The sequence below is a fragment of the Tiliqua scincoides genome, unplaced genomic scaffold (genome assembly GCF_035046505.1).
Source record: "Tiliqua scincoides isolate rTilSci1 unplaced genomic scaffold, rTilSci1.hap2 HAP2_SCAFFOLD_262, whole genome shotgun sequence".
In the NCBI taxonomy this organism is placed as follows: domain Eukaryota; kingdom Metazoa; phylum Chordata; class Lepidosauria; order Squamata; family Scincidae; genus Tiliqua; species Tiliqua scincoides.
In genome coordinates this window covers 1-12,500 of record NW_027101514.1, presented here as the reverse complement: position 1 = coordinate 12,500, position 12,500 = coordinate 1, and the positions used below count along the sequence as shown (strand labels likewise).

The following is a 12,500-nucleotide window of genomic DNA, read 5'->3' as shown; positions in this document are numbered from 1 at the left end:
CACTGCCTTGTGGCTACATCCAGTTATGGAAAAGGCTTCAGGAGTCAACCTCGAGGCAAAATCCGAAGCCGGAGTCGCTGAGGCAGTTCATGGCTGAACACAGTCACGTTCTGGCAACTCCTGCGACGCCGCTGGAACCAACCGTATTGGCCTCTGCCTTTCCATTGGACCATTTCAGCGACGTGGAGAGGGGGGATTTGCTGCATGGGTAACAGCCTATCCTCCATACCTACGTTACCCAGGCTTCGCGCACTGGAGAGGACACTCTGTTCCAGAACCACCATTCAGAGCGTGACACCATAGTCTTCCGAGACTGAAGGATGCCAACATTTATATGTCAGTGTTTTCCAGAACTGACATAAGGGCAGCACAGCTCTGAGGTAAGGGAACAAACATTTCCTTACTTTGAGGAGGCCTCCGTAAGTGACACCCAACTGGAGGATGCAGAACATGTCCCGTTTTCACCGCTATACCAGTGCTGGAAAGCAGTGACGTAAGGGGTGAAGATTGCGCCCTAAATGACACGGTAGGTACAGGAATACGTTCTTTTGTCTGTTCTGACTCTCCCACCACTTAATTTGACGGGCTGTCCCCTGATGATATGTGCAAGGGAAAAGCACATCCCTCTAGCCATCCCCTGCACAATTTCCCCTTGTTTTTTGGTTTTGAACCACTACCAATTTTTGTCTTTAATGCAACTTTTTCGTCTGCTTCCATTGGTGGCCTCTGGTATCTTTTTATTTAAGGGCAGAGGTAGGTTCAAACATGTTCAACAATTAAGCAACGCTAAATCAATCCATCCCTCTGCCCTCTTGGCTATATTCCAGGTGTAGTGTAAGGTCATGCACATTGGGGCAAAAAATTCAAAACTTCACATATAGGCTGATGGGTTCTGAGCTGTCTGTGACAGATCAGGAGAGAGATCTTGGGGTGGTGGTGACATCCGAAGGTCGCCAGTTCGAGGCCACCGGCACCATGCAACCTTGAAGCAGCTGACAAGCTGAGCCGAGCTATTCCATCTGCTCTGAGAGTGGGAGGATGGAGGCCAGAATGTGCGATCAGATCAAGAAAGAAACATCTGAATGTTGTGGTTTCTTGAAAGATAGAAACCTTTCAAATTGTAAAAAACTCTACGGGGATTTAAATTGCCTGCCTGTGTAAACCGCCTTGAATAAAGTCTAAGGAGAAATCTGAGGACCAAGAAAGGCGGTATAGAAATACCTGTAGTAGTGTAGTAGTAGTGGTGGACAGGTTGATGAAAGTGTCGACCCAATGTGCGGCGGCAGTGAAGAAGGCCAATTCTATGCTTGGGATCATTAGGAAGGGTATTGAGAACAAAACGGCTAGTATTATAATGCCGTTGTACAAATCGATGGTAAGGCCACACCTGGAGTATTGTGTCCAGTTCTGGTCGCCGCATCTCAAAAAGGACATAGTGGAAATGGAAAAGGTGCAAAAGAGAGCAACTAAGATGATTACGGGGCTGGGGCACCTTCCTTATGAGGAAAGGCTACGGCGTTTGGGCCTCTTCAGCCTAGAAAAGAGACGCCTGAGGGGGGACATGATTGAGACATACAAACTTATGCAGGGGAATTGACAGAGTGGATAGAGAGACGCTCTTTACGCTCTCACATGACACCAGAACCAGGAGACATCCACTAAAATTGAGTATTGGGAGGGTTAGGATAGACAAAAGAAAATATTTCTTTACTCAGCGTGTGGTCGGTCTGTGGAACTCCTTCCACAGGATGTGGTGATGGCGTCCGGCCTGGGCGCCTTTAAAAGGGGATTGGACAAGTTTCTGGAGGAAAAATCCATTACGGGTTACAAGCCATGACGTGTGTGTGCAACCTCCTGATTTTAGACATGGGCTGTGTCAGAATGCCAGTGCAGGGGAGGGCACCAGGATGAGGTCTCTTGTTATCTGGTGTGCAACCTGGGGTGTTTGGTGGGCCGCTGTGAGATACAGGAAGCTGGACTAGATGGGCCTATGGCCTGACCCAGTGGGGCTGTTCTTATGTTCTTAACTACAATTCCCAGGAAGCCTTGCAGGTCTCTTGTTATCTCGTGTGCTCCCTGGGGCATTTGGTGGGCCGCTGTGAGATACAGGAAGCAGGACTAGATGGGCCTGTGGCCTGATCCAGTGGGTCTGTTCTTATGTTCTTAACTACAATTCCCAGGAGGCCTTGCAGGTCTCTTGTTATCTGGTGTGCTCCCTGGGGCATTTGGTGGGCCACTGTGAGATACAGGAAGCTGGACTAGATGGGCCTGTGGCCTGATCCAGTGGGGCTGTTCTTATGTTCTTAACTACAATTCCCAGGAGGCCTTGCAGGTCTCTTGTTATCTGGTGTGCTCCCTGGGGCATTTGGTGGGCCGCTGTGAGATCCAGGAAGCTGGACTAGATGGGCCTCTGGCCTGATCCAGTGGGGCTCTTCTTATGTTCTTCTGACACTGAGGTGGAGACTTGCTCTCTTACCGACAGGAATCCCTCAAAGGCCGTCCCCGTCCCACTTGTCGGGTTGACCCCCAGGGTTTTCTGCAGCTGTTCGGGCGGCATGGGGCAGATCGACGCACTCCCAGCGCAAGAAGCATGGCAGACAAAGTTGCAAACTGAAACGGAGGAGAAGACGTGAGCGGGCGGCCTCCAGAGGTCCCCTGCTGTCACTACCCATCGCCCTGGTAAGCCAGCGCTAGGACCCATGGAGAGGCTTACCCAGAGGTGGGGGGGGGGGAGCAGTGAACCATCTTCCTTTCCCTGGTCTGTTGCACACTTTCCAGATGTCCCTGCCACCGGTGCAGCATTGCAATGCGAGACATTCCGGATTGACAAGTAGTGGTGGGTGTGGATGGTTGGGTGCAAATGTGGGCCCGGCCCCTCTAGCACATGTCTGTTACCAAGCCCCACCTATGGAGCCACCCCAGGGCCCAGATGAGCGCACACACACACACACACACACACACACACACACACACAATATGTGACTCACCCTCACAAGCCAAGCCCTGCCGGACCAACCCGACCAGCAGCGATGTGCAGCGCATGCATTTGGTGGGCACAGAGAAGGTGTGGCTTCTGAAGCTGTGCGATTTGGGCTGCAAAAAAGAAAGAGGTTTAGGCATGCAAGGGAGCAGAAGACTCCGTCTGGAGGTTCACCCAGCCTCTGCGCCATTCCTGTAAACACACACTGAGCCAACGCCACTGCTGTGAGCCTAGCTGGAAAAAATCCTGGGGGAGTGAGGGAGACCAGCCTCCGGAGGGCCAGTTCTCAGTCCCAAATCGTGAAGGATTCGCACGGGTTACCTTCAAGGATCGGGAGCTGTCGGTGGTGGTTGCTCCTGCCTGGGCTGGAGACGTGGGAAGTGGTACCTGTGGTGAAATGGAGAAAAGGAAAGGTGGGCAGGGAGGTAATCACTGGGAGAAAACGACTGTGGGGACTGCAGCTGTGGGGAAAAAGCAGAATCTCCCTGCACATGCCCAATCTCGTCTGATCTCGGAAGCTAAGCAGGGTCAGGCCTGGTTAGTACTTGGATGGGAGACCGCCTGGGAATACTGGGTGCTGTAGGCTTATACCATGATCTTGGAAGCTAAGCAGGGTCAGGCCTGGTTAGTACTTGGATGGGAGACTGCCTGGGAATACCGGGTGATGCAGGCTTATACCATGATCTTGGAAGCTAAGCAGGGTCAGGCCTGGTTAGTACTTGGATGGGAGACTGCCTGGGAATACCAGGTGCTGTAGACTTATGCCACAGTCTTTCGAGACTGAAGTTTGCCAACCATGAGCGCCCCAGTCCAGCTTCTTGGGGAGGGGGTTATAGCTCAATGGTGAAGACTCTGCAGAAGATCCCAGGTTCAAGCCTTGGCACAGCATCTACAGGTAGGGCTGGGGAAGTCGGCCTTGCCTGAAACCCTGGAGAAACCCAGTTGGCCACACTGCAGCTGCTGCCAGTCAAGGTCTGACAACGCTCCTCAAGATGGACCAAGGGTCTTCCCACATTTATTTGGTTAAGGATCCTGGTGTAGAGGGGCATTAAAGAACCCCGGAAACCTTCTTCCGGACAGAGTGGGGTAGTGGTTAGAGTGTCGGACTAAAAATAGGGGAGATTCAGATCTCAGCTAGGAGGTCCATCAGGGGAACGTTGTCCTTTGACCTCACAGGATGGTCGCAAGAATAAAATTGTGTGGATGGAGGGAAGAAGGATGAGATACAAACACGATTCACAACGACTGAATGGCTCAAGGAGAGATCGTTTCACATATGTGTAGAGCAGCGCTCCCCAAATTTTGGGCCGGGACCCACCAGTGGGTCATGACCTGATTTTGGGTGGGTCGCAAAACTGACAAGCTGACAGCTGACAGGGAAAATGGATTGAGCCCTACAGAAAGTGAAACTGAGCTGCATGAGCATGTTTACTTGTGAGTAGGCAAATGTGCCTTAGTTCACCTTGAAGGGCAGGCTGAGGAATGCTACTGGTGGGCCGCTGTGAGATACAGGAAGCTGGACTAGATGGGCTTGTGGCCTGATCCAGCAGGGCTCTTCTTATGTTCTTATGTTTTTAATGCAACATCACCAGAATGGTCCTGATTCGACAAACGCAGGTCCCAACAAACTCTCAAGAAGGACCCCCCCCCCCCCAAAGCCAACAAAGAAATTGTACTGAGCCACACAAGGGCATTTGTGTGGGAAATTGTAATGAGCCACACAAGGGCATTTACTCATGAGTAGGCTACCATGCCTCTGCTTTTATCGAAGGCCAGGTAAAGCGGAATGCAAGGCCACCAGAACGGTCCCGATCCAATGGACGTGGAGCTCAACAAATGCTCCAGAAAGGCCCCCCCCCATCATAATAAAAAGGACAGAAACAGAGGTTTGAATGGCTGTGAAGAGAAGCTTTTGTTTTTTAGTTTCGTAAAACTAGGTGGGTCCCGACTGAGTGTCATTTTAAAAAATGGGTCCTGGCCCTAAAAAGTTTGGGAACCACTAGTGCAGAGAAATGGAGGCGAAACAGAAGGTTGAAGTCATGTCTCCCCTCTGGGGCTGGTCTGTATGGGGCGGCAGGAAGTAGGTACTCACATTGGACCGCAGGCTCCTCCTCCCTTCAGGGTGCAGCTGGGCCTCCTCTGTGGGCTTTGGGGTCTCCGGAGGGTCACCCCCAAAAGCAATGGCATCCTTCTGACCAACAAGAGGACGCAAAAAGTTTGTCATTGGATGCGGGCTGGAGTGCATTCATTCAAGATACTAATATTATTAATATCTTGGATACTATTACCTTGGATATTAATATCCCTTTGATAACATTATCTGGGATAATAAAAAAATTAATATTACAATGAAAAGCAGTTCAGAAAGTGTAGTTAATTAAGAACGTAAGAGGAGTCCAGCTAGATCAGGCCAAAGGTCCATCTAGTCCAGCTTCCTGTATCTCACAGCGGCCCACCAAATGCCCCAGGGAGCGCACCAGATAACAAGAGACCTGCAAGGCTTCCTGGGAATTGTAGTTAAGAACATAAGAACAGCCCCACTGGATCAGGCCAAAGGCCCATCTAGTCCAGCTTCCTGTATCTCACAGCAGCCCACCAAATGCCCCAGGGAGCACACCAGACAACAAGAAGACCTGCAAGGCTTCCTGGGAATTGTAGTTAAGAACATAAGAATAGCCCCACTGGATCAGGCCATAGGCCCATCTAGTCCAGCTTCCTGTATCTCACAGCGGCCCACCAAATGCCCCAGGGAGCACACCAGACAACAAGAAGACCTGCAAGGCTTCCTGGGAATTGTAGTTAAGAACATAAGAACAGCCCCACTGGATCAGGCCAAAGGTCCATCTAGTCCAGCTTCCTGTATCTCACAGTGGCCCACCAGATGACTCACAGCCCAATCCTAGCCACACTTTCCTGGGAGTAAGCCGCATTGACTCTAATGGGACTTACTTCTGAGTAGACATGCATAGGATTGGGCTGTCAGGGAGCACACATGAGAACAAGATACCGGAGCCACTCCCTTGCATCTGGTCTTCTGAGGTAGCCTTCTTCTAACACAGTGGTTCCCAACCTTTAGGAGCTCAGGGACCACTAAGGCAAAATTTGGAGATGGGGGGACCACATGCAAACCCCCTCCCCACCCTCACACACAAAAAATACAATTAAATTTGTAATACATAAGAGGATTATTTAATAATTATTGTGATGGTTGTGCTTGCATTTGCTTCACTAGCTGTGAAAGTCTTGGGTTTACATGGAACACATAATAATTCCCCCCCCAACTCAGAGGTTTTCACACCCACCCGATTCAATCCAGTCTCTTTTCCCCCACACCAGACCACATTACGCACAGCCCTTGCCTCTTTTAAGTGTGGAAAAAGGGAAAGGGTCAGCACAAGGGGATTAAAGACAAGTCATGCAAGGTAGTTAAATGAGCCAACAAAAAGCACACACATCCCTCCACAGTTCCTTTCATTACACAGCCCTGGCCCTGCTCCCCCGCACTTGTGAGTCCAGAGTCCTTAGGAAAGTGTTCAACACAATTTAGGGTCCTGAAGGAGAAGCACCAGCTCAGAATGGCTGCTGCATGTCTCAGGAAGAAAAGTCCTTTTGGTGTGCACTGCAGGGTCTTTAGGGGGGGGAACGCCTCTCTCCACTTCCCGTTCTAATTGCTGTCATGCTCTAGCTGTGGACTACTTTGGCTGGAGCTAAGAGAGTGTGAGCAAGCCTTTAGGTAGGCTGCAGCCACAAAACAACAGCTGCCTACTCTGCCATTAGCCTGTGGAACTCCTTGCCCCAAGATGTGATGATGGTGTCTAGACTAGATGCCTTCCAAAGGGGATTGGAGAAATTTCTGGAGAAGTCCATCACAGCCATAGTGTGACTAACAGCCCCATTCTAATAAGAACATAAGAACAGCCCCACTGGATCAGGCCATAGGCCCATCTAGTCCAGCTTCCTGTAACTCACAGCGGCCCACCAAATGCCCCCGGGAGCACACCAGATAACAAGAGACCTCATCCTGGTGCCCTCCCTTGCATCTGGCTAGGCATGACTACTCAGAAGTAAGTCCCATTATAGTCAATGGGGCTAACTCCAAGGCAAGCATGCATAGGATTGCAATCTGAGGAGATAGGGGAACTGGCCAAGTGTGGGGTGGGGGAGGGCTCCCCATGGACAAAGCTGCTGCTGCTCTCTGAGGAGGAAGAGTCGGGGTTGCATCTGCTGTACTTGGCTACGGTGGTGCCTGTTCTGCAACTTCTGGACTTGCTTCTCCCCAGGTGGGCAGCTTGCAGCAAGACAGCAGAGGCACTGCCTGTTTCCCTCTCCAAAAGGGGTACAAAAACCTGGCTGCCTGGACCCCTTGCTCCACCCCTGGGCGTTAGAAGAGCACATCCAGGGGGCCCAATCCTGCCAACTGGGGAGAGGGTACCAGGGCTGGGGGCTAAGCATACTGTTTCTCCCCTCTCCTGCTGCCACACTGCCTCCAACTCCCTTCCTCTGTGGTCCCTGGCCAGCTGGAGTCCAGACTCCCAGGGAAATCACATCCAGAGAAACCCACTCCCAGGGAAACCCACCCAGCCAGCCAGCTCTGAGCTGCTCTGATTGGCTGCTGGCGCTGCAGAGGCTTTTGTTCTGCCTGGAAGGGCTTTTTTTTTTTTCTTTTTTCACCAGCGATATCGTGGACCACCTGGGAGGGCGCTGCGGACCACCAGTGGTCCACGGACCACGGGTTGGGAACCCTAGTTCTAATACTATAAGGTTGCTTATACCCATCATGGCCTATACCCTGTGATGCACTTTTCCTCCATCAATCTGTTCAGTCCCTTTTTGAAGGCATCACCACATCCTGTGGCAAGGAGTTCCACAGACTAATTACGCCAGGTCAAGAAACATTTTCTTTTCTTCTTAAATAGATAAATGAATGGTTCTCTGCCCCCAAAGGGCTTGCAATCTGAACCCACAATCCTTGCTGCCCCCATTGCCAGAAGCCTGGGGTCAGGGGCCTTAACTCCGATTCAAGCCCTGCCAGCACCTCAAGGTAAGACAGGGACATGCCCTTAAGTGAAAGAACAGTGAGCTGTGCTGGCTAATGTGGAGGAATATTGAGCCAAATGAACCAAGGGCCCGCTTCTGTGCAAGCCAGCTTCATCTTCCCAGGGATGGATTCTGCAAACCTTATGTGTTTGGGGGGGGAGACAGACTCTAGGACGTTTAGTACTGAATACAAAGTTAATAAGCATCTAAAGGTGCAATCCTAACCAACTTTCCAGCACTGGCATAGCTCTGCCAATGGGGCATGTGCTGCATCCTGCAGTTGGGGGGCAGACACGGAGGCCTTCTCAAGGTAAGGGAATATTTGTTCCCTTACCTCGGAGTTGCACTGCCCTTACCTTGGTGCTGGAAAGTTGGTTAGGATTGCACCCTTAACTAGTTAAAATTCTTTTTCTTTTTAAGTCAAGAGTTAAGATGTTGGGTTTGGCTTTGTTTGATGCAATGTTTCATTTAATTAATGCAATGTGTAATTTGTTCAGTGCAACATCTCAACTCGATTCAGAAAGAATCAAAGGTGGAAATATCATCAGATGTTGAGCCGTTGGCAACCTTCAGTCCCGAAAGACTATGGTATCGCGCTCTGAATGGTGGTTCTGGAACAACGTCTAGTGTGGCTGAAAAGGCCGATTCGGGAGTGACAATCCCTTCCACACTGGGAGCAAGTGCAGTCTGTCCCTGGTCTGTCTCCCTGGCTATGGGCCTTCCTTCTTTGCCTCTTTGCCTCAGTCTGTTGGCCAAGTGTCTCTTCAAACTGGGAAAGGCCATGCTGCACAGCCTGCCTCCAAGCGGGCCGCTCAGAGGCCAGGGTTTCCCACTTGTTGAGGTCCATCCCTAAGGCCTTCAGATCCCTCTTGCAGATGTCCTTGTATCGCACCTGTGGTCTGTCTACCTGTAGGGCGCTTTCCTTGCACGAGTTCTCCATAGAGGAGATCCTTTGGGATCTGGCCATCATCCATTCGATGTCGAGCACATCATCTTTATTTCACCCTGAACCCAATTTCACAGAACAGAGGACAGTCTAGGACTGCCCAACCTCTAAGGCTGCTCACCCCTGAATTTGAACAGGAAGAGTTGAATTGAGCAGAAAAGGAAGTGTAGAGGAAGAGAGTGGTAGGCCAGAATGTCTCTAATGGTCTAGCTAGCCCATCACTCTCTCTCTCTCTCCACTTCTGTTCTGTTTTGTTGCTCTCTTCTTTTTCAAATCACAGGAATGGGAGAGAGAGGAGGGGCAGTAGAGCCCAGTGGGCAGGTGCAGACATACCACCTCACAACTCACAGCTATGATTGTGCAGTAAACCAGACTTACGTTGGTGCTTCGGAAGGAGAGGAAGGGAATCAGGGGTCCTTGGTGTTTGGTACCTGTGGAAAGAGCAGAGAAAAGAACACACTCTTGGGTCACTTGGGGTCTTGACAAACTCTAACCACTTTTGTTGACATTTAGCTAGAGGTGGGTTTTTTCGGTGATAACGAAATAAAAACACATAACACCACCTTTCTGCACTTCTCCTTTTTGTAAAAGAACAAAAAATCTATTTTTAAAAAATTCTCGAACACCTCTACATATTCTTGAAGACCTCTACAGGCTGGCACTATACCACCTTTATCACCCACCTAGTATACTTTCAAAGCAATTATAAATTATAATTATCGTGTATAAAAATGCGCTCTTGGAATAAAAACATATAACACCGCTTTCTGTGCTTCTAACTTTTGGAAAACACCAAATCCATGAAAAAATAAAATAAAACCCTTTCGACCCACCTCTACCAATAGCCACTGTGGCCTTTTAACACAAGAAAGAGGACAGATCCCTGCCCTGAGGAGCTTACAGTCAAAACACAAAGCTGGTCTCTGTATTAATGGCCTTGCACTTCCCCTCACAGAACGTTCTCTCCGGGAGCTTCTCGGGGCAGAGATTTTTGGGGGCACCCAGGAAGAGTGCTTACGTCACTGGGATGCCCCAATTTCTCCGCCAAACCCACCTGTCGTAAGGTGCACTGGGACGTCCAGAATTCAAAAGGAAGATCTCCCCAAGTTTCTTTTTCCCTTCCATTCCCCCATTTCAAAACCAGGGAATTTTGGAAAACCAGTTAGGTTAGGTAGATCGATAGGAAGGAAGGAAGGAAGGAAGGAAGGTTGGTCTGTGGAACTCCTTGCCACAGGATGTGGTGAGGGCATCTGGCCTGGACGCCTTTAAAAGGGGACTGGACAAGTTTCTAGAGGAAAAATCCATTATGGGATACAAGCCATGATGTGCATGTGCAACCTCCTGATTTTAGAAATGGGCTATGTCAGAATGCCAGATGCAAGGGAGGGCACCAGGATGCGGTCTCTTGTTATCTGGTGTGCTCCCTGGGGCATTTGGTGGGCCGCTGTGAGATACAGGGAGCTGGACTAGATGGGCCTATGGCCTGATCCAGTGGGGCTGTTCTTATGTTCTTATGTTAAGGAAGGAAGGGATGGATGGGTGGATGGATGGAAAAAACAAACGAGCAAGACCTCTGGCATGGAACCCTTTCCCCCTACCCCAGATGCAACAGAACTGGCTATCACTCCTCAGTGGAGGAAAAAAAAAGCACTCTGCCTATGCCCAGATAGTTGTGGAAAGCAACCATCGCTCTTCACCCCAGCAAGGCACCTTCTCCCATGGCTGTTAGCCAGGGTCTCCCTTGCGCTTCTTTTTCAATTGGGAACCCTTTGGGGCTGCAAATGCTCTTCTCTTTCCTTTTCACTATAAAAACTGCTTTGGGAATTTGTTGAAAAGCAGCATGTGAACATTTTTTTTTTAATCACCGGAGACAAACGGTGAGGCGGCATCCCTGGGGAAGCCTTCCTACCCAGGGGCGAAGCTGAGGCCTGAAAGTACCTGTAACACACCTGAAAACACAAAGTCCATTGGCTGTGGGGTTGTCCCATCTAGTTTACGAGCACCCCTGCACAAAGGGGCCTTGTCTCCACTACAAACCCTACCTATGTACACCCTGGCCCTGCTGCTGACATAATGAGGCACCTGGTGTTGGTGGGGGCTGGACTAGATGACCTTGTGGGTCCCTTCCAACTCCATGATTCTAGGATGCATACAGATGGGGCTCAAGTGGAACCTCACCTTCCAGCGATCGGGCCTTCAGCTCCCCCTTCACCTTCTCCAGCTCCAGGCGCAGGCCCCGATTCTGCTTGTCCGCCTCCTGCAACTGGCTTTGGGACACAGAATGGGGGTGGGTGAGGAAGGGAAGGAGAACATGACTTTATGGAGTGCAAGGGAGAAGGACAGTCCTCTACTTCCGAGGAGGCTGCAGTACAAGCATTTGCTCACTGGGTAGGAACATGCCTCCAGCTATGTCAGGTTCCTGCAGCCAAACCAAGGCTTTTCCTTTTCAAATGGTTGGCAACCTTCAGTCTCGAAAGACTATGGTATATAAGCCTACAGCACCCGGTATTCCCAGGCGGTCTCCCATCCAAGCACTAACCAGGCCTGACCCTGCTTAGCTTCCCAGATCATGGTATAAGCCTACAGCACCCGGAATTCCCAGGCGGTCTCCCATCCATGTACTAACCAGGCCTGACCCTGCTTAGCTTCCGAGATCAGACGAGATCGGGCAAGTGCAGGGTAATAGGGTGACACCAACACAATCAAACATATAAATTGAGGACATTTTCACAGGCTCCAAGCTAAACAAGCGTCCTCTTTTCCTGAACGTGACACCCACGTAGTATTAATGTTCCTCATTATACTTCACATATATTATCCAGAAGTCATCCATTCAACAACCCAAAGACACTGACGTTATCCCCATTCTGCAGATGGGGGAGACTGAGGCTGAGAAGGAGGGGATTCCTCTACAGGCCATTTCGGGGTGGGGGTGTTTGCTCTGCCGCCCCCAACAACTGTCCCACAGTTTGCTTCACCCGCCTCATGGTAGGATCAGTCCCAGCGTCCAGCTTTCTCCTTACTGTGTAACTCCTAGAATGAGCGTGTCTAGTTCGTTTACACGGCACACACAGGCATCAATAAACCTTGACGCCTCCCTGCTGATATGATGTCACTTAAATCTAACCTGAGAAGCAGGTGTGCCCTAGCTCCAGAGCATACACAGAGTGCAAACCAGAAATCAACCAAGAGCACAGCTTCTGGGCCTCGTTATCTGTGAGATGTAATGGGAAAGAAGGGCGATGGACTTGATTCAACCATCAATGCTGCAAAAGTGGCCAGTTCTCTCTCTCTCTCTCTCTCTCTCTCTCACACACACACACACACACACACACACACACACACACTATCCCCCTCCCTGCTCACCGCTCAACAGCCAAGTGTGCTGCCTTCAGTTTGCCGAGCTCCTCCTGGACGCCTTGCTTCGCCCGGATCTCGGCCTCCAGCGCCGACTGGAGTTCCAGCTTGGCCGACGCCTCTACCTTTTGCAGGCGCCGGGCCTTCCAGACGCTGTCCTGCAGCAGCAACAGGAGACAG

At 50.6% G+C, this 12,500-nt stretch overlaps 1 protein-coding gene and 1 pseudogene across 1 annotated transcript in view; both read right to left on the bottom strand.

Annotated features, from left to right (window-relative positions):
• Positions 1-12,445, bottom strand: part of LOC136635995 (serine/threonine-protein kinase MRCK gamma-like) — a gene marked incomplete at its 5' end in the record, with an annotated part of 18,690 nt that extends 6,245 nt beyond the window's left edge. Inside the window, 7 exons of the mRNA XM_066611041.1 lie at positions 2,477-2,610; positions 2,988-3,093; positions 3,302-3,367; positions 5,073-5,171; positions 9,342-9,394; positions 11,142-11,230; positions 12,330-12,445. Of these exons, the coding sequence (XP_066467138.1) occupies positions 2,477-2,610; positions 2,988-3,093; positions 3,302-3,367; positions 5,073-5,171; positions 9,342-9,394; positions 11,142-11,230; positions 12,330-12,445 (663 nt within the window). The remainder of the gene's footprint in view (positions 1-2,476; positions 2,611-2,987; positions 3,094-3,301; positions 3,368-5,072; positions 5,172-9,341; positions 9,395-11,141; positions 11,231-12,329) is intronic.
• Positions 11,541-11,658, bottom strand: LOC136635997 (5S ribosomal RNA; annotated as a pseudogene).
• Positions 12,446-12,500: the final 55 nt, after the last annotated feature.